At 36.9% G+C, this 22,031-nt stretch overlaps 2 protein-coding genes across 5 annotated transcripts in view; one reads left to right on the forward strand and one right to left on the reverse strand.

Annotated features, from left to right (window-relative positions):
• wdpcp (WD repeat containing planar cell polarity effector) overlaps window positions 1-22,031 on the reverse strand; it is a 92,647-nt gene that overhangs the window by 43,203 nt on the left and 27,413 nt on the right. Inside the window, exons 1-2 of one of the 4 annotated variants that reach the window (XM_058748461.1) lie at window positions 16,127-16,470; window positions 1,575-1,664 (exon numbers count right to left, since the gene is read on the reverse strand). The exons of 1 other annotated variant lie outside the window; for it this stretch is intronic. The gene's annotated coding sequence lies outside the window, so the exon portion shown is untranslated. Of the gene's footprint in view, window positions 1-1,574; window positions 1,665-16,126; window positions 16,471-22,031 lie in introns of those variants that run through there. 2 more of the 4 variants (XM_058748462.1, XM_058748460.1) reach the window with 2 other exon arrangements.
• On the forward strand, window positions 17,112-21,835 carry mdh1ab (malate dehydrogenase 1Ab, NAD (soluble)). Its single transcript, XM_058748470.1, has 9 exons — window positions 17,112-17,242; window positions 17,859-17,957; window positions 18,150-18,246; window positions 19,103-19,278; window positions 19,367-19,489; window positions 19,594-19,770; window positions 20,014-20,127; window positions 20,926-21,015; window positions 21,169-21,835. Exons 1-9 carry the CDS (start codon window positions 17,240-17,242, stop codon window positions 21,289-21,291), a joined length of 1,002 nt encoding a protein of 333 aa, XP_058604453.1. The 5' UTR covers window positions 17,112-17,239; the 3' UTR covers window positions 21,292-21,835.

Below are 22,031 nucleotides of genomic sequence, written 5' to 3' on the forward strand. Positions count from 1 at the left end.
CCCTCTACCCAACACACTGAAGCACAGCTTTGAGTTTTTCACCGTTGAGTGTTTTTGAAATGGCTTTTCGAGAAATTGTGATTGATTGTTTAATTGGCAGTCTGAGATTTCCTAGTAATTGTTTCTCTGCTTTGTTTAAGGTGTGTGCATGCAGAGAATAGCTATGTTTCCATCCAAAGTTGCGAATATAGTTATGCACAAAACTGGAATATCACATAAAACATTTGCAAATAAGCACCATTTCCATCCAACCAGTCAAAGAGAACAAAATCGTCACTTCCTGATAAATTGGCACTAAACATAACTAAGAAAATTAAGTGAAGCCATTGAGCTTATATAATAATAATAAATTACTTGCGCATCAGAAAGAGCAGACGAAACATAATAAATGCGGTCAATGCTTTCGGAGCTGGATGCCTGCTGTTTGGGAATGCTGTTGTATAAGACAATTATCCAGAAATACTTTGACGACAGACTTTGCTCAGTCATCTCAGAATGACCATAACCACATTTGAGATGCTGTGCAACAAGATCGGTCCACTGGTTAGTCAAGTTATGCAAAGTCAGACAACTTTTTTGATGCGCATGGCAGAATTTATTTGGTAAATGTAAAAACTTTGCGAATTATGTTTTTTTTCCCCCTGAAATTTGACGTTTCCATCACTTGTTTCTGATGCATAAAAACTGGGTGATGGAAATATAGCTAATGTTAATAGTGTGTGAAGAAAGGGACAGTTTTTGTGCAGCGCATGAGATTAAATCTGCATTTGCAATTCTGGTTCTCTTTTTTTTTTTTTTTTCACACTAAGGATATCTCATTGAGACTGGCCAGCTTAGTGGAAAGAGAGAAAAGTGTAAATGTTCTTTTTTTTTAATGTGTGAAAAACACTTGAGTATTCCTTTGAGAAATCTGACAAGTGCATCATCTGCCTGTGACAGGCCTCTTCTGTGTCTACGGTGTGTATGTGAGGCAGAGGCAACCCATTTATGAATAATCCAAAAATAAATAGTCTATTTTCTTTTCTTTGGGCAGCATCACAAGACCCCCAGAAAAACTGAGTACAGGTCCCCTCCAGTGTTTGAACTTAGACCTAAAATCTAGCTTGTCCAAAAGTGTGCACATAAAAGGCCTGTAAAGATAGACACCATAATATCATTGACAAACAAACAAACAAAAATAAATTAGTGCAGTATTAATAGAAGTATTTGAATTAAGTTTGGATAAAACTGCTGACAATTCTCAGCTTGGTTATTTGACAACTTCAACAAGGATGTTCTGTTTCATTATTGAAAATAATAATAATAATAATACATTTTAATCAACTTCTTCACACTTGACTGAACTATTAACAGCAAATTCCATTTTTAACATACTACAACATATTGCAACTCATGCAAATGAACACACATTTGTCCCAAGCAATCAAATATTTAGGATAATTACACATTTAGTAAACTTCTACAAGAGAGATTTAAGTCTGGAGCTGTTCCTACACATGAAAACATATAGGAACCACACTGAGCAGCTGTCAAACTACTTCTAATCCTGATCCTGGGGCCAACATGTTCCCTACCTCCTCTAGCCGTATCTGCCCCTCAGGTGGACGTCTCCAACTGTCTAAACACTGGGCTGAGCAGAGGAACACAGTCAGTCTACCTGAGATCTGCTCAAAGGAAACAGAATGACAGCAGTTTAGACTTTCACCACAGTCAATCAGCCAAACGTGCATCACTATAAAATGAGTTATTATGATGTATAAAGGGTTATTTCTATAAAGATCTGCCCTATTACTACTTTTTATTGTGCCATACATGACAGTGACAGTAAAGACATTGATATTAAAGGAACAGTTCACGGTGTGATCCGACAGGGAACTGGATTGAATTGGATAGCATTTACAAACTTTGGGTTAAAATCCATCATTGACCAACTCCAAATGAGGTTTCATTCACCCGAAACCAGTCCCAATGTATCTTGGGTATTGGGTTTTAATATGGTCAAGTGTGATACAATCCCTGAAAACACATGTTAATGCCAGGTGTTAAGGAAGCCTATGAAAAGCATGCTGCACTTGTATGTTTGCCGTAAGTCTCTAAATTACACATTAGATTTGTCAAAGCAGGTGAACATTAAAGTCAAACAGTACAGAGAATGTTTTACAACAAGGACAGGGAGCATCTGGCCCTCCGGTCCTGCTCAGATTTAAAAGGCAACATAATTAAATCCCTGGGAAAACGAATCTTTATCAAAGTCTTATCGGTTCGCTCTCCCTCTCTTTCTCTCTCTCAAACACACGTATTCACATTAATATTCAACCTGAGCAAAGGATGAGTCCATCAGGCAATCTTTCTGTTTGCCCAGTGGTCGACCCCAAAGAGACGTTGTTCCTCTTTTCGCTTATTTAATCAGGCCCAGATTAAATTTATCATTCCTCATTTATGGCACTCTCGCTTTAACTGTACCTTTAGTTCTGCCCTTCATAGTCAATTATCATCCACACCGCCAGTCTTCGATTTATTTAATGCAATCAAGCAACTCTACATTTTTTTATTCTATTTCATTTGACTTTTTTCAAAGCAACAGGACCTTAGCGACATACGAGAACACAGGGCAAATTGAATAATAAAAAATGTCAGAAGAAATTAAAAAGGTCAGGCCGGTGAAATCACGTGCAGAGCACAGATAACCACCGCAGAGTTTAGCTGACTGCAGCGTAAAAAAGACGGAACGAAAATCATCAGCAAGTGATTGACCCCTGGTGACCCTGCGGCCCTATCCAGGGTCATGACGGAGAGTGGAGAGAGATTCACCTGCTGATTTAAGGAGATGAGTGAGGGAAACGCAGACATGTCCTCTCTTGACTTTCCCTCTCTCTCTCGTTTCAGAACTCTCTTCAGTCACAGACACAAGTAAAAGTGTCCCATCTAACCTGGACTGACAGCTGAAATTACAGACAACGGAAACTGCCACAGGTGATGAACTGCAGCCCCCCAAACACCCCTCAAAAAGGCATTTTAATTTCACCTTAACCCTTCACCTATCACTCTTCCCCTTTTAGAGAATCATAACAACCTTTTCCTGACACTTGCTGTGATTTTAGTGAACGTTATTAGGTTTCCTCACACCACACGCATAGACAGCAGGCTTGTGTTGAGCAAAAATATCATGTTTAATATTTGTATAGAACCATAATATAACTCTATCTACTTTTTTGTGTGTTGACTCCGTTTCAGCATTACCACCTCTGTTTTTCCTTTCTCTCTCTCCTCTGTATTTCAAGCTGAAGTTACTGAAGTGAAAATATAAAACAGTACAACCAAAAGAAAACAGAAGAGGCAGCAGCTCTTATCAGAGTCCTCTAGGGCACAGCCTAGCCACGGCCATCAGCATTAACATTAAAGAGACACAAAACAATGGAAAACACTTTGGGAGAGAGAAACGAAAAGGGGAATGGGGAAGTCAAACACACAAGTAGATGTGCTGACGAAATGGTGTCACAGATTACAGAAGGGTATGATGGGATGCTGGAGGATGCCCAGGAGTGCTGTAGGGAGAGTGATAAGACAGGGGAATGAAGATGACGTGGAGAGAGAGAGAGGAAGTGATCTCCATAAGAGTGATAAGTAACCCAATAAACAGAGGAGGAGAGAGAGAGAAAAAGCAAAAGGGTGGGAGTAAAGTTCATCATAACATTCAAAAGACAGTCTGACTGGAACAATAAACTGCAGAATCTTGCTAAACAAGCTTTTGTTGCACATGGTTTCTTGTTGGTCATATATGGTTACAAGCTGTTCTAGATGGCCAATCAGTTTCACTATGAGCAGGTGGGACCAAGTACTGTTGGAAAGGTCTTTCTGGCCAAGATGGTTAGGACTGATAAACCAACTCAGGCCACAATAAAAAAACCCTGCTTCACGTTCAAAGCAACAGCTTGACCATAGGTCAGTTCTGTTATGCAGTACATTTATGTCCCCATCCAGTCTTAAGTGGCACAAGATCCTTTAGAAATCATTCTAATATGCTGATTTGCTGCTCAAGAAAAATTTCTTATTATCAATGTTGAAAACAGCTGTGCTGCTTTATATTTTCGCAGAAAGCATAATACAGCATCTATTTGAAATAGAACACTTCTGTAACATTATGTTTTACTGTCACCTCTGATCAGTTTTAATGCACCCTTGGTAAATAAAAGTATTAATTCCTTTCAAAATAAAAAACCTGACCCCAAACTTTTGAAGGGTAGTGTAATTTTTTAACAATTTTACTAGTAGTTTTTAAAGGCTGCACAAACGTAATCATAGCAAAATCAGAACAAAAATATTTCTTTATTATTTTTTTATTTAAAAATTAATTTTTCTTCTAGCAAGTTTTTATTATTTTTGTGACATTTTGGTAAGTTAGTAAGAGGTATTTAAGAAAGTAGGCTAGTTTAGTAAGTAGTTTGTGGTATTCTCACTCTAAAGCGTTCTGTCCAGTCCATCAAAATGACATAAATCAGCATTAATCAACATTTCCAAAGATGGTAAAATTCTGGAATCTGGCTCATTTTCTTGCCATTATAATATAACCAAGCTATAATTAATAAAGTTTAATTACCTGATCTTGACCACAGCATATTTTGAAAGTCTACTATAGAAATACTTGCTTAAATTTACATTTCAAAAAGTACTGCATAACAGGAAAAACTCAGCTGGCTTTCTAAGCAGGGATATTTTAGACATTTCCATTAAAAAGACCTCAGCTCAAAAGGCAACACACCAGAAAAACCATATGCAAGCAGAGAAAAGAACTGAATTAGTCTATATATTCCCATCTGTCTGCTTTCAGCGGTTGAAATACCAAAGCTTCATACAATTTATACTGTATCATATCAGTCCACTCATCTATTTCTTTTCTCCACATTCTGAGGTCCTCATAACAGGAGAGACAAGTCAAGTGTGACAGACAATATGTGGCTACGCTACATAACATGAAGGTGCCATTGAAGAGACACAAGGACAGAGTGGCGCCATGACACACACACACACACACACACACACACACACACACACAGTCTGAGTGTCTCAGAGAGGCCTCTATTCACATTCAGCAGGAAAATAATAGCGACTGACAGACAAGCAGCTCAAAATGAGGTAAAGCTAATACTATTCATGTGAGAAGACATCTACAGTATGTCTGTGTGTGCGAGCGCGTGTGTAAGAGGTGTCAATCAAGGCCGTAAATGAAGTTGGGCAGCGTGAGTGACGTGGCCGGGGGGCAGGTCTGTCTGTCTGTCAAATGAGAGGAGAAAGGAATGAACAAGTGTGAAAAACGAGGAGATCCCGACGGGATGAAAAGGAAGAATCTACTCCAATTGTTGTCAGAGAGACGGAGAGTGAGGCCATTGAGAGTTCAAGAGTTGAAGAGTTCAGACAGAGGGGGGAAAAAAGGTTTGAGACAGAGAAGATCGGCACAAACACGTTGCCAGCTCTCTCAATCTCAAATGAGAGTTAGCAGCATTAACTGAGACTAGCCAAGGATTTACTAGCCTCTCTTCAATAAGAGGTGGGTTAAAAAGAGGAGGAGAACTGTAAAGAGGGAGGGAGAGAAAGAAAGAGAGAGAAAGCACATGTCAGCAGGTTTGGATAGAAGTTTTCTGATTCTGTGCCATGCTCTTGTAGAGCTGACCGAGCAGCACACACACACACGTGCATACACACAATGCCATCGCCACCAGTCATCTTATCTACTCAGTGCTGCATGGTCATTCTTCCACTTCATTCCTCCCTCGCTCTCTCTCTATCCTTCCCTTTTTCACATTCCTAAGAGGTATTAATACTATAAATAGCTCCAATTAAATTTACAATATTACTTTTTTTACTCTATATTTAATCAAATAAATGCAGTCTTGGTGAGCATAAGCAAATTCGTTGTGTGTGTGTGCGCATTAGTGGTAGGGATTCTTTATTGACTTTTTAAGCATACTGTTATGTCAGTAGGTGTCAACAAGCAACTGTCTTTATAGAGTAAGTGAGTCATTGATTTAGCTGATTCATTTAAAAAAAATTATTCATTCAGGAATAAAACTTCCTGCATCCCAATTTCTGCCCTAAATAGTACTTGCAATTAGTAATCTTTAATACTATTTATGGTGGATGATATGCAAACTGGGATGAAGGGAATGTTTTTATGAGTCATTGAATCATTTATTCAACAGATCTATTCAAAAACACTCATTCATTCTGGAACAACACACAGCTAACGTGTTTTACTTGGCAATGTGCAACAGTTAATTTTCCAGTGCCTTATTAGGAACTATTTTCTATGATGAAGTAAAAACGCATGGTAATATTAAGACTGAATTGTATGTTACTCAAATTAAAAGCTATATTAGACTCATAATTGTGCTCTGTTTTATATAAATAGTCACAACAATACAGTGCTGTTTTAAAGTTCAATGACATTACCATTATATTAGTAATGATAATTTTGACATACAACTGTACAACATACTTACAACGAAATTGAGAAAAATACTTTTGATGGAAAAATTTTATATTTAATATCCATTGCATTATTTTCTCTAAATCTGAGCAAAGTCGAGAAAAACTCATCAGTCAAATTGAAAAAATCTGTAGTTACTGCATACAGCAAGCCAATATATAGGCCTACATATATATATATATATATTATTTATATTATATTATATGTGTGTGTGTGTGTGTGTCTGGGGTTGTGTTTGCATCAATTCAATACCCACAACCTTCTATGATTGAGTTTAAAATTGAATGTCCAGGCTGGCTTTCTTCCTAAACACTTAGATAAAGACAGCTTTGCATGAGCTTTGATTTGAATTCTTCTATTCCGACAGGCCAGGCGTAATGCGATTCTTGTAAGCATAGCCGTAAACATGGGTGGTAATAACCTGAGACTAAAACACTCACGAGGAGGTCTAAGTACATCTGTAAACGTCATTAGAGCAAAATGATCAGGAGAAAGAGGGCCACGAAAAGAACAGAGGAGAGAAAAAAGAGCGATGCCTTTTAAGCAGGTGTTTACCCAGAGACTTGGAGCAGAAAGCCAAACAGTGGGGGCGCAAGGCTGGGTCACACTTCCCAGAGCTGAGGAATTTTTTGTCATTTAAGAAATGGCGGGGATCTTTTTTTGTCTGAATACTGTGGGGGCTTTTTTCTGTGACTTTCAAACACAGGCTAGAGTTTGTTTGCGAAATAAATTCTGGTGACCAAAGGTGAGTAAACGTCAACATCAACAAAGGCCAAAACCGCAAGGAGCCTCTAAACAACGGGAGAGCAGTTCTTGGAGTCTGTCTATCAGTGTCCAGTGTGGTTGTTGGTGAGACAGGTGCAAGTGAGACAGGTGTCAGTGTGTCCGTGTCTTTGTTTTTGTTGTTGGATTTACTTTCTTTAATGTCCCTGCCAGCGTTCATCCCCCAGCGTTTTGCGGTTTGGCCCTTTGACAAGGATGCGTGGAAGGAGAAGACCTGGGAATGATGCGAGCCACCGAAAGGTCAGGAGAATGTTGCGGACTTCACAGCAGCTCATTACGGATAGTCTGCAGGATGCTGTCACAAAAAAATGACAACCTGTCAGTCCAGAAAGGCAGACGTTGACATGGTGGCCGCTACACAGCACACACCTGCCCTTCCTCTCGCTCTTTTTCCCTCACTCTCTTCTTTTCTTCAGGGTGACATCCAGAGTGATCGACCTCGTTTAGACCTTTCAGAGTTATTTCTACATCAGACCACACAGAGGACAAAATCACATTGCCATAGATATTTTTATGAAGCTAAAAAACAACACTGTAAAAAATAAGTCTGTACAATAACAGAAAAAGTACTGGCAGCTCATTACACACGACATTATCCATTAATTTTATGGACATTTCTGTTAACTCTAAAACACAATGCAATGAAGTGTGAAATTCAAAATACTGCTAAAACACCTGTTAAAATGAATACGGAAAAATTCCTTCAAATTATACAGTATATTGTGCCCTATTTTTGCAGATTTTTTTTTGAGTGAATAAAAATGTTATTAATTATTATTATTCTTTGTAAATTTGCAAAAATTTACTAGCAAATTTCTGAGTGAAAATGGTTTCAAAGTAAATCCTACCAAAAAAACTTTTTTTCTAGTGTATTAACAAATAATATATATTACTATATAATATTATACAATAATATAATTTTTGTACCTCTTAGTGCTTAAAACACACACTGAAAAAAAAGCACATTCTATTATTTATATCCACATCTAAAGAATTAGCCTATATATCAAATATATTTTGGTCATGCAAAATATAATATAATATAATATAAAACATTTCATATATAATTTCTGACACGGAAAATAACTTAAAAAATAATTTTAAGCAATTTTATTTTCTAAACATTTCCCACATATGCTATTCGTCAAACAAAAAGGTAGTCACACCCCAAACTCAGGCTATTGGTGGTACAAATATTGCTGTGTCAGGTTGAACGGGATGCATAAAAAAAAGTACAGATTGTTTGATTAGTACCAATGCACAATTCACAAAGAGTACACTGACAATCGAAGTATTACTTGTAATGAAATGTTATCTTTTTCTCCAGGTGTTTTTGGCATTCTGGATAAGAGTCTTGCCCTCTCTATGACCCCTAAAGCCGACACCGCTGACAGAGACGAGACACAAAGTTATTTTCAATTTAAAATAAAGGTCGGCTTTTCCTGAGTGACCTCTGAGTTTGAGCATCATCATGTGAGTCTGTGTGCGGGTGAGGAGGAACAGAGAGAGCAGGCGGAACAGGAATGCTGGTTTGGACTGGGAATGCCGAATTCTCCAGCACCTGGAGGAGCTCCATCTGACAAGCAGCCGGAGTGATCAGCCATGCATGCAAAAAAAACACACTCACCCAAGTGCCCCTCTAAAAACACAAAGACTTTGATTCTAATGGGATGCCCACTCGATTTTAAACCCAGCACACACACTCCCTGCTATTCTATCCACAGTTCCTGCATGTTGTATATGACTGATGATTGTCAACACATACACATGTTTCCTCTCTTCCTCTTTATATGGGGAAATCCTCAAATGCAAGCGGCTGGCCGCAGGTAAGTGGACACAAAAGCAGGGAAGTGCATTGCTGTGTCAAGCCCTGTCTTGTCAGATCCTATATCAGCTTTCCCAAGCAGGAGCCCGCAGGGCCGGGACCAGAGCTCAGAGAGTTTTCAGCAGCAGTTAAAGTATTAAAATGGTTTTGAGAGCTCTCGTATTTCAGACATCATCTTCTCCTGACAATCTAAACTAGGCGGTCCTCTCCAATCAGTTGTGTGACTAAGAGCTGCTTGTGACGTGGACTGAGTCTTACTTGAGAATGTGTCAAGCCTCTGCCACAAATTACAGCACTCTGATGGCCTAAAGTGATTCTATTAAGGCCAGTGTTTCCAAAGAACAGTATAATTGCTAATGTTTGTAAGTTTCGTAGTGATGCCACAACACTATTTATTCCCAGGAAACAACTACTGAGTGCAAAAAAAAAAAATCTTAATTCTGTATTTGTCTTTTTTCCTAGTAATTATATATAAACATCTTAAACAAGGTAAAGTTATCTGACAAGTAAAACTGACTTGTTTTTTTATTTATAGAAATATACCATTAAACTTTTTCAAAATATTTTTGTAAGAAGTCTCTTATGCTCACAAAGGCTGCATTTACAGTAAAAAAAAAAAACAGTAATATTGTGAAATATTACTACAGATTTTCAGCAGCCATTACTTCATTGTCACATGATCCTTCAGAAATCGGTCTGTTATCCGGATTTCTTTATTATTATTTGCTGCTTAATATTTTTATGGTTAATAAAACCCATTTCAGGATTTTTGATTAATAGAAAGCATGTATTTAATATGTAATCAATTTAATGCACCTATGTAGAATAAAAATCCTTAAGAAAAAAAAATCTCTTTATATGTTACATCTCAAGGTCTGGTTTAAGAGTTTCCACAAAGGCAAACAGACCATTGTGTTGTAGCTTAAACCTATCAACTCCCATACAGCCAGGCACCGTCTATATAAACACATAAAGACCTACTTAAACAGACATTTCAGCTGAACATTTCAACACTTCTAAATCAGTATATACTTTGATGACTATTTTTTAGCACAAAAAGAGGCACAACATTGCACAAGCAAACACAGATGACTGAAAGGGCCTAAACTGTTTGTACTTGATTATCAAGTAGCCTTTTTGTCTGACAAATGATACTGTACTCATCCCAAACCACACACACACCTGCATACACACAAGCAAGCTTTTTTGGAGGACCCAACTAGCCCATCAATCCAGACAGGAAGCCGTGGATGGCATGACAACGCTATCCCAGCTCACATCTGTATGGTAACTTACGGCACAGCAACTACAGGCCTAATCCCTACACTGACTGAGAGAGACACGAACAGAAAAACAAACCTCAAACTCAGGAGCTGGTCCAGGTTGCTCACTGTCTCTCTATTTCTCCATTTCTCACCATTGTGCAGGAGAGTGTGAAGGCCAGGACTGCCGGTCCAGTTTAAGGGATTTGAATTAATGCAACATGTTTTGATTGCTGGACAGCTACAATCAAACAGAAAGGCCGACTTGAACAACACTCTGAACCCCAAGGCAATGATTCACTCCTTTAGATGAGTGCAGTGGATGTGTAGGACTCTAAGAAGAGCATTGTTGAAGCAAGCAACAGCAACAAAAAAAAAAAAAAAAAAAAAAGACAGGAGCCAGAGACCAAACACAATGCAACGTTGATGTGGGTCACGAATGGCCCATCAGCACCCTCCACTGCAATGAAGAGGGAACTACAATTTACCAGATTCATTTAGGCATGCACCAGTTCACCAGTCTTAATCATTTTGTGATCTAGATCAAAACTGTTCTAAGGCCTGTTATTTATCAATTTAATATAATACATAATTATTAGCATAAAGATCTAAATGTATAATATTATTATACATTGTCATATAGAGGAACTAAAATAAGATGTCAATTACCTTTTTTTCTTTTCAAAATCAACATTTTAGGTTAAAATTAACATTTGTGTTAAGTGTACATTTAGGGAACATGTTTTTCTAGTTTCAAATGACCTATATATTTCATTATTTTTATTGGTTTAATTTTTTTTTTTTTGGTTTGCAATCTGGTGTGTGACAAATTAATCTTTGCAAGTGTAAACATTCCATGTAATATGTTACTTAATTTGTTATATGTTAATTAATATTTGTTTAAAAGAGTTTTTGGTGAATTATAATGCAGAAGACACTTTATGTCTCAGATGTGCTAAAACAGATGTGCACTTTTAAATCCAGACTCAAAACTCATCTGTTTAGCTGTGCATTTGTTGAATGAGCACTGTGCTACGTCCGAACTGATTGCACTATGTATAATCACTTTCTATTCTTAAATGTTTTAAATTTCTTTAAAATCAATTTTTAAATCACTTTGTTTTTATTGTTGTGATTTTTATTATTTTTAATTTCTTATTATTTTTAATGACTATTTCACTTCCTTTTATGTAAAGCACTTTGAATTACCATTGTGTATGAAATGTGCTATATAAATAAACTTGCCTTGCCTTGCCTTGCTTGACACTTTATGTCAACTACCCATATAAAAAAAAATTTAATAAAATGTCTTTTAAAAAAAGATTTTTTATTATCAGTTAATTTTTAAAGCTCTTTTCAAAGCTCTTGCATATACATACTTATAGCCTTTGTGTATGTGTATGCATACGTGTACACATACATATAAACAAAACATAATTAATTATAACAAAATATTATATACAGCATGTAAAAAACATTTTAAAAATTGTATTATATTTTATCTAATTTTAATTTACATTATTGTTGCGTAAACAACAAATGTAGCCTTAGGGAAAAGGCACATGATATGGGCTGTCAAATTAAGTTAACATCAATATCTCAGCACTTTGATTTCAAAATGGATTTTATGGCGTGTTTACGAGACACTGAAGAGGTAAGGCAGGGTGATTGACAGCTGGAGGGCGGGGCTGCTTTATAAGCAGGTGAAGTGTGTGCTTTCACTTTGATCAGAGAGAGAGAGAGTGTGTGTGTGTGTGTGTGTGTGTGGCTGCCAGGCATGGGAAAGTTTGAGGCTGACAGAGTGTGTAGTTGACAGGCATGGGGAAGTCTGGGGTTGAAAAAGCATTCTTGAGTAAATACTCCTGAGGGCTTTGTTGTTTGAAGCTAAATCAAAGAGCACTTAGAATGATCACGAGCCAGGAGAACCCAGCTGTACATTTGTAAAACAATGTGACAACTTGAAATACGGCTGTCTTTAAAACCCCTGAAGGAGGAGAAACTAAATAACGCTCACTCAATTACTTCCAGTCAGGTTTCAAGGGCCTGGAACTAAATGTAGTGCTTTCAAAAGTCCAAACAAGCGTAGGTTAAAAATGAGAGCAATTAAAATGAAACCATTCAATGATTTGTGGAACATAAAGGTTCAAACTCTTTAAGGTGCATCTTGTTTATTGTTGGCTTGCATTTCTGTTTGTTATAGGAATTACGCTACAAAACTAGTGCTACACTGGCACCTAATGTTCATAAAACCGTACTGCAGTTCAAACTTTGGGCACTAGACAAATCATCTAAAATCATGCCAAGAAATAAACTTGTGAGAATACAAGCAAACATCTAAAGGATGGACATCACAGTTTTCACGTAACCCCATTGAGGCATGGCATATTATCAAGATGGATTTTGCTAACAGACAATGAAAAAGAGATAATAGTCATCTGGTAAAGGACAGCCAGTACCAGATCACCAAGAGATACAACCGCCTTTGAATAAAGCAGATTAGAGTGATATAGAGGTCATAAAAAGATTTATAATCACAAAATAAGGGTATGGGAATCTTAATCCAATCAACATGGATTACAAAACGTTCATGTACACATAATACTTGGCACTTTCATACTGCTATAGTGCCAGTTCTCTCATTTCTATGGGTGAATACCAGTGGTTTCAGTTAAAAACAAAACAACAATGGAGCGTTGATGCTATAATACAATGAATTTACATACCATGACCTTGCTGAAACCAATGAGTAAAAATGCCATTGCACTGAAACTGAAAAAAATGCTACAGGTATGAAAAAATGGGGCCAAAAATTACTGTAATAGCAAAGCTGAATTTTCAGCAGCCATGACTCCAGTCTTTATTGTCACAATTTTTAGTATCAATGTTGAAAGTTCTTTGATGAATAGAAAGTTCAAACAAACAGCATTTATTTGAAATTGCAATTTAGTGTATCCGTCCTGAATAAATGTATTAATTGCTTTCAGAAAAAAATCTGACCCCAAAACTTCTAGATGGTAGTGTACATTTTTTAAATATTTCAGAATGTTCATATATTGGGCCAGGTATGCACAGTATATACAAACGTAATGCCTTAAAAATAAAAGTCAAATACAGTATATCACACTTCACTGTCCAAAATGTTATGTAGTTGGTCTGACCTATAAGGTTCTATTACTCTCATCCAAACCCACAATATTATCCTCCTTCACCCTCTTCTTAGCTCACTCAGGCACATAAATGATAACACATACCACAGTGCATCTCTTTATTCAGATGCATAGTCTGATGAGGTCACAGAGTGCAGATGTTCTCAAATCCCTCACAGGTATTGTTTTGATTTTCCCTCTCTGCACAGACCATGAATATCCTCGTGTCAGCAGGCACAGCATGTGCATGAGACACAATAACAAACATTCCCACTGACATGACATGGACAATGCAGGTTCACAAAATCTGTGAAAAACAGCACATTTCAAAAAAGGGGGGGAAAAGGGCAGAAACCAGCTAAAGTCACTAGAGCATGAGTTGATAGAGGTGCACTGAATCAGGGACAGCATCTGAAACATGACAGCTGAGATATGACTTTTTAATCCACGAAGAGATGTCTGAAATCAGTCAGCTTATTATTTATCTGAACTAAGAGTACTGAATAACCTTTTGCCCAATGAGCCTTAATGGTTGAGAAATTAATAAACAAAAACCATCTCAAAAATGCTTAAAATAAAAATCCCCTGCTATTTATGGGGTGCAAAACAAATATATAGGCAGTCAATCAGACTAAATATTGCTTCATCTGTTATTAATCATTTCATTTGACTGATTACGGTTCAGTTGTCAGTCTGACATGGAAAGAGTTGTCTGAAATGGGGGCCTGTTGAAGCAGGTCTGGATTATTCTAGAATTTCAGTCTTCACAGCGTGCGATCTGATACTGTGCTATTAAAATATTTCAAAACTGTATTTACTGGTTTGACAATCCTGTCACGGTTAAGAGCAAAGGTTGTGTGATTTAAAGGTTAAATATGTTTTCCAAAGTGATCTGATATAAATAGCAAATGGTTACAATAGTTTGTTTAAAAAGTCCAAATATCATGCATAAAATAATTTCACAGAGAAGTTTGACGAGAACAAATAATAAATATTTAATTAATACAATTTTATTTTTATTTAATTGCATATAATTAATTAATGTCAACACATAAATAATCTGATTTAATTTAATTATTGATAACTTTTATTTAATTATATTTTATCCAACACCAGTACTACAATATCTTTCAAATCAGCATAATGTAAAATTATTAAATCAAGTTAAAGTAAAACTTTCTTACTTCAGTATCTGACTAAATTTATTTCAGAATAAAAATATGTATTGTGTAGGTATAGCACACTTCACTTTTTACAGAAAACTGAAGGTGTTATTAAACACCAGTCTCATGATACACAGTGTGAATGAAAGAGCCTGAGGGAGAGAGAAAGAGAATATAAGAACGACAGGGAGGTAGGGAGGCTCAGACATTTTTAAGAATGTCCTATAAAATATTCTGAATATGATATTCTATTCCAAAAATACTTGAGTGGCAAAAAGTACATGCAGCAAACTGACTGCAATTGTTAAACAGAATTAAAAAGCATTCATAAACTGAAAGCTTGCCATCTCCTCTGTGTTTTGGAGAAGAATGTTTGGTGTTGTTCTCTGTAAGGACATCTCATAAGGAAGCAACATTATCCTCAGCTCCTTTGTCAGGCAGTTTGTAATGAGCCTGTAATGAGTTCATGTAAAATGCAGCAGAGAGATCATCTATCTCACCCAAAGCAGGGGTCTCTACAGCGCTGAACTGATACAGAGGCCCTATATCACCCTCTCAACATAGGAGACAGCAAAATACATCTATCATAACAAGATATACTGTGTGTTAATCAAATAGCTACTCTTGGCTGTATTTTCTAAGCTTGCATATCAATTTTATGAATGTTATACTAGACTTTGAATAAACTGACAATTCTCATTACTAACTGAAAATATTTTTCAGAATGGGGAAATATGATACACTCTCAGAAATAAAGGTACAAAAGCTGTCACTGTGATAGGGACGGTACCTTTTCAAAAGGTACACTTTTGTACCTATTAGGTTCAAATATGTACACTTTAAGTACTAATATGTACCTTTAAAATACCAAAATGGACCCTTTAGGTACAAACATGTAACTTTTGAAAAGGTACCGCCCCAGTGACAGCTTTTGTAGCTTTATTTCTGAGAGCGTATCATGAGTTTGTATAAAGAGTGGATATAAGACATAACCTAGTTTTTATATGGTTTATCATATTTATGTCACTGTCCTTGTTACTGTCTCAAACTAACACATATTAATTACTTGTAGAACACGACTAATAATAATAATAATAATAATAGGTCTGTAGTCCATCTAATGGCACAGACCACATGTCCACTAATACAAATATGTTCCACACTCTCGTGAAATCATCTTTACTCCTACAAAACCACAAGCCAGTACAGAATCAGCACAAGCCGACAACAGTGAACCCTGTCCGGTCAGCTGAACCAGTCCGAGGGGGTGGAGGTCCGCGGCATTCCGAAACATCTCACGCCGGAAAATTTGGATTTTTTTCCGGTGATAAGAGAAAAAACTACTTAACTACCCATTGGTTTGCGCTGTACAACGGCTAAAACAAATACATTTAATTTATTCACCACTCTGAAGTACTCCAGTGCACAGGATACACTGACTCTCGCATCTTTCATGGACTTACCGGTTAGTTCACAAATAATCTGTTGATCTCCAGATGACTGAATTGATGCCGCTGTCTATGTTTGTTGCCAGACGACTAACGTTAACGTTACAAATGAATAACTTCAGAAAAATTCAAGCATAAATAAAATTGTCGCAGTTAAACGCAATCTCTTTCACTTAACTTATGTAACTTTTAAACATTACACACGATATTTTTTAGGGATTGTTAGCTGTTGCGTAACCATTGACATGTTCATGATTTCAAGAGTGTCCAAGCAACGGACGCAACTCTCCATCACCGTTTACTTTTCTCCCGCGTTGTTTTCCAAACATTACGGTACTCTAATATCTTCCGGGTTGTTCCTTTCGTCGGGATCAGGATTGAGATCCCATTTACATGAGTTCAGAAACCCGATCGATTCTTAACATATTAAATTGTCTTTACGAGCAATGTTTTGCTCATTTTCCATTTATACTTTATTGTCCAAATTGAATTTACACAAAATATTTAAATTAAGAAATCTTAAACAATTTTTGCATTTATTTCGCATAAACTGCTTTATTAGCCTATTGTTATTTTTGTGAGCAAATTATATTTATTACGCACAATAATCTTCAAATTAACGAATCTTTCAAATTAAATGCCCTAGTGAATCGTTTTTGAGAGTCGGGAATAAAAAAATAAGCTATAAAAAGCTACAAAGAGGCTATAAAGAAAACATTCTGAAAATATGTAGTAATTTATAGTAGCATGTAGTGCAAAAGCTAATTGAATGCATTTTTGTATTGTTTATTTTAAATGCAAAATATATTTAAGTTAAACCTAGGCCTATGTTTTAATGACCCGAATAATGGCCGCAAACAAACAAGTCTTTCGTATCGGTTCTTTAAAACGAACTGTTCAAAAGAACCGATTCGCTGAAATAAATCGGACGTCCCATACACGACCTGTAGAACTGTAGTTTTTATTTCAACAAAGTGAACCACTGTAGCGCCACTAAAAACTACATTTCCCAGAAGGCACTTGAAACGCAGGTGCCCCGGCAACTTGTTGCCTCGTGAGGAAAATAGGGGTGACCTCCGCGATCACCCGAGTAGTGGGAGAGCCGCTGTCATTCTCAACCAGCTGAAAATGGTAAGAAAAATTAGTATTCCAACTTACATTGAAATGAAAGTAAGTTTTACTGTCAAAATATGACAATGTATTTGCGAAGTGACCCAAGGCTTTGACAATCAATGTCGAAGTTTAATTTGACTTTAGGAATTACAGTAGAACTTTTGCAGTTACCTGTTACGTGTATGATGTGCTGATCGGGAACCAAGACTAGCATATTGATGATTAAAAGACTTGTTGAAATATAACAGTCAAGCATTTATGTTTGCATGGGATATTTCTTATATCAAGCCGTTAAGAGCATTTTGAGGTTCTATTCCGTGTAAAATAAAAATAATAGATTAGACTATTCTGAACATAATACAGATACATTCATTTGCAAAAAAAAAAAAAAACCCGAATGTGTCTGCAGAAGTGCCAATTGGTGAAAGTGAGTTCATTGAAGAAATGTATAAATATCTCCAGGTTTAAAAATATCCCACACAGCATGTCATACTGAGGTCTGGCAGAGTTTGCCAGGACTATTTATATGTTCTAACGTGGTGAGCCTCCTGAGCGGCTGTTGTAATATGACTTTTATTTTCTATGCTAACTTACATCTATTGTTTATAATGCTATCTCTCTTGTTTTGCTGTAGGCTGAGCCTATTAGAGTCCTGGTTACCGGCGCTGCTGGTCAGATCGCATACTCTCTGCTATACAGCATTGCAAAGGGAGATGTCTTCGGTAAAGATCAGGTAGGGGCAGGATTTGGCTTATGCAAAGTCCCATCACATCCAATTAAAGTCTGTTGTATCATTTAGCATGCTGTTTAACTAATTCCAGGAAAAGGCACCATATATGTCTTCGACAGCCGATGAGATTATTGGAAAACTAAAACCGTATTATGCAAGACATGCACTAATGTTCTCTTTCCCTCTGGCTTTCAGCCTCTCGTTTTGCTTCTGTTGGACATCACTCCCATGTTGCCTGTGCTGGAGGGTGTTGTTATGGAGCTGCAGGACTGTGCTCTCCCACTTCTGAGAGGTATACATACACACATACATACAGAATGGAGTGTCATGAGGCCCTGTATCCTGTGGTCTTTGTGTCAGCCATGCAGTCTTAAAGGCCTGTGTTTTCACAGCACAAATGACAAGAGCTCAGAGCAATCTGATTGGCTGCCTGTATGATCCCCAAATGAAAGGGCAGCTAAATTTAGGATTGTAGTTCCCATTCGAGGATGACATGGGAAGGTTGACAGTATGTGACCTGTCAAGTGCATGGAATCAGTAACCAAAAATTCAGGAGGCCCAAACTAGATGGATAAACAAAAGCAAGCCGCTGTATATATGTATTTATGTATGTATGCATTGTGACGTTAAATTCATGACAATCATCTCTCCCCTTTTTTTTATTAAACAAATGCACAATTAATTTAATTGCTTAATTAACTTTAATTTTATTAAGTTTTATATGTAGTAAATACACATAATATGTGTATTTAATAAATACATGGCAGTTCAACAGATATTGCCTACCTGATATAAAAATACTTAACTTAAACAATACATAATAATAATAATAATCTTTCAATTATTATTTCACAAATTCACATTTAATGTAAATGAGGAATTATTGGCAGGATTGTGTAGCATTAATGTGCTATTAAAATAACTAATATATTAAAAGGCTGATTTTTTTTTAGCATACTATGATGATTTCATAATACAATGTATTGTAATATATTATAATATATTAAAAACAGTCAGTCAGTCTTTCACATTACCCAGGTTGTTTATTTTCGGAGATTCTCGGTGTGATGCCTAGTGACTCCCTGATGTTGCTGGTGTTTTTTACCCTCCATCTATTTTAATGCCACTGTCTGTGCCTTTTGTTGTAGAGGTCATCCCCACTGATAAAGTGGACGTTGCATTCAAGGATTTGGATGCTGCCATCCTGGTGGGCTCCATGCCAAGAAGAGAGGGCATGGAGAGAAAGGATCTACTGAAGGCTAATGTTGCCATCTTTAAGTCCCAGGGGGAGGCGCTTGACAAGTACGCAAAGAAAACAGTCAAGGTGAATAACAGGACAATGACCTTGACCTAATTAAGGGAAAATATAATGAAGTGAAGCTAATTTAAAGGCGATATGTTTTAATATGCAGGTTCTAGTTGTTGGTAACCCAGCCAACACTAACTGTCTGATTGCGGCCAAATCCGCCCCATCCATCCCCAAAGAGAATTTCTCCTGTCTGACGCGCCTGGATCACAACAGGGCTTGCTCTCAGGTAAAACAGCCCTTTGCTGGATGGCCTACCAATACAAAGAGGTGAAATACTTCAATTTATGCCTAAGTTTCACACTAACTTGTACCACACAATGTGTCCTCTAGGTGGCAGTGCGTTGTGGCATTTCAGCAAACGGTGTGAAGAATATGATCATCTGGGGAAATCATTCGTCTACGCAGTACCCTGACGTCCACCACTGCAAGGTGAATGTGCAGGGGAAGGACGTGACTGCCTTTGATGCAGTGAAGGACGATGCCTGGCTGAAGGGAGATTTCATTTCTGTAAGTGCTGTCTGCTGTGGCTTCCTCTTCCTGTAGAGGTCACTGTTGGCCTATTTACTATGCCATACTACTGAGCAAGTAAGGGCATTATGTTTATCAGTATTCATGTTTATAACATTGAGTAATAAGTCGGTTAGGTCTGTTGTAGCAACATTATTAATATACTTTGCATATGACTACTGATTTGAGTGATATGATCAAAATCTTTCTGTGGTTATTCCACACTTCCTCTCTGTTTCTCAGACAGTGCAGCAGCGTGGTGCAGCAGTTATTAAAGCCAGGAAGCTCTCCAGTGCCATGTCAGCCGCCAAGGCCATCTGTGACCACATGAGAGACATCTGGACAGGCACTCCCGAGGTCAACTTTTAAGGGGTTTTTCACAATTCACACAGACATTGGTTTTAGACTGTTCTGATACCAATATTGCATCTCTGTATTGGTTCAAACATGTACTGTTTTCTCTGTAGATCAGTGGTTCTCAACCTTTTTGACCCAAAGGCCTGCCACTGTCCAACACTATATAAGCTATTTTTCTTTTTCTGCAGTAGTCATGACAGTTGCTTATTTTCAAAAAGTTTTTAAGAATGTAAAAACAAAGTGTCGATATATTACATTTCAAATTTTACGTTTTAAGGACTATGTTCTTCAGTAAAATCAATAGTTATTGATGGGAAAAAAGATGATTTAGGTTTATGTCTTAAATTAGTTTTTTAGCATTATAATTTAGAGTTAAAAAATGTAATATATCAACAATAATTTATTATTTTTTATTTATTCAATGTAATATTTAAGTCATTTACAGAGCTACTTCTGTAGATATTTTATTGCATCAGGTGTGGAGGATTTCCACTTTAAAATTTTGTACATACCAGTAATTTTTTGACAAACGGAGGCTCAAAATCAAATAATAAACAGGGGAGACACAAGGGGGGAAAAAAGTCCTAAATTGGTAAAACAGTCCGCCTTTTAAAATGTCCTGAAGAAGCGTGATGGCACTCTATAGAACTAAAAAGCCAAGCAATATTAAATAGAAATGTTCTTTGATGATATTCTGTGATGTTGTACACAAGGCAACAGCTTTATTTGGACTAATGCTGTACAGATTTATGAAGAACTGCTGATTTGATCTGAACTGCTTATGTGTTTGTTTTATAGGGTGAGTTCGTATCTATGGGTGTCTATTCCACTGGAAACCCTTATGGAGTACCTGAGGACCTCATTTACTCATTCCCTGTTTCAATCAAGGTTTGTCATTAAAAATTCCCCAAACCTATGTCTGATATCTCTTCAGTACACTCAGAATGCTGAGATGAAATTCATATTTACATCTATTTATCAAGCTCAACTAGAGAAAGCTGGATTTAGCCACCATTGCAAGATATTTCTCTTTTTCTTCAGGATAAGACCTGGAAGATTGTTGAAGGTCTGGCCATCAATGACTTCTCAAAAGCAAAGATGGACGCAACAGCAGCTGAATTAGTGGAGGAAAGAGACACCGCTGTCTCCTTCCTGGGTGTGTGACTAGAAACCCAACTGTCTACACCACTCTTAGATGCCCAGAAAACTCAAGAAGCACGTTTGTAAAACACTCCTGAAAATCTTTTTCTTCCCCTGAAACTGTTACACAAATACTAGAACTGTGTGTACTTGAATTTCCTAAAACTGTTCAGCTGGATTTTGTCTGATAATTCAGAATTGGAATCTAGTCCAGCTGTTTAACAGGGACTTTGGTTGTTTCCTTTCTAGTTTTTGGTCTTCCACCAGAGCAAAGCTGTCATATAATGAGAAAAAGTGGTCTAAAACAAGATTTTAATTAATCCTAGAATGCCCTTTCCAATCCAGAACTGCATAAAGGAGGACCAAAGCCTGGAAAGGACTCAGAGTACATGGATTAGGTCATTCTGTGTCATTGTCCAGACTGAAATTTCAGCTGTTACATATCTGACAGGAGCCAGAAATGATCAAGGAATCTTTCTTGTTTTAATTAATTTCCTTTGGCAGTGTGGTTACTGTAACAGATGTTTATATGTAGAATCCAGCAATAAAACCCAGACATTAAAATGCATTCTTGCACTCGTTATTATGAGACATGGTTTTCGTACATTAACAGTACTAAAACATTATTTTGCACACTGTGGTTAACAATGAAATGAATAATAGCCAAAATTTTGTATGTCTGTCAATTCATTGACATATGTAGTGTTTAGAGTCAGGATTTTTTTTTTTGTTTGTTTCTGGGCCTTTCTTAGAAATATTAGAAA

Source organism: Onychostoma macrolepis, chromosome 17, assembly GCF_012432095.1.
Source record: "Onychostoma macrolepis isolate SWU-2019 chromosome 17, ASM1243209v1, whole genome shotgun sequence".
NCBI classification, from domain to species: domain Eukaryota; kingdom Metazoa; phylum Chordata; class Actinopteri; order Cypriniformes; family Cyprinidae; genus Onychostoma; species Onychostoma macrolepis.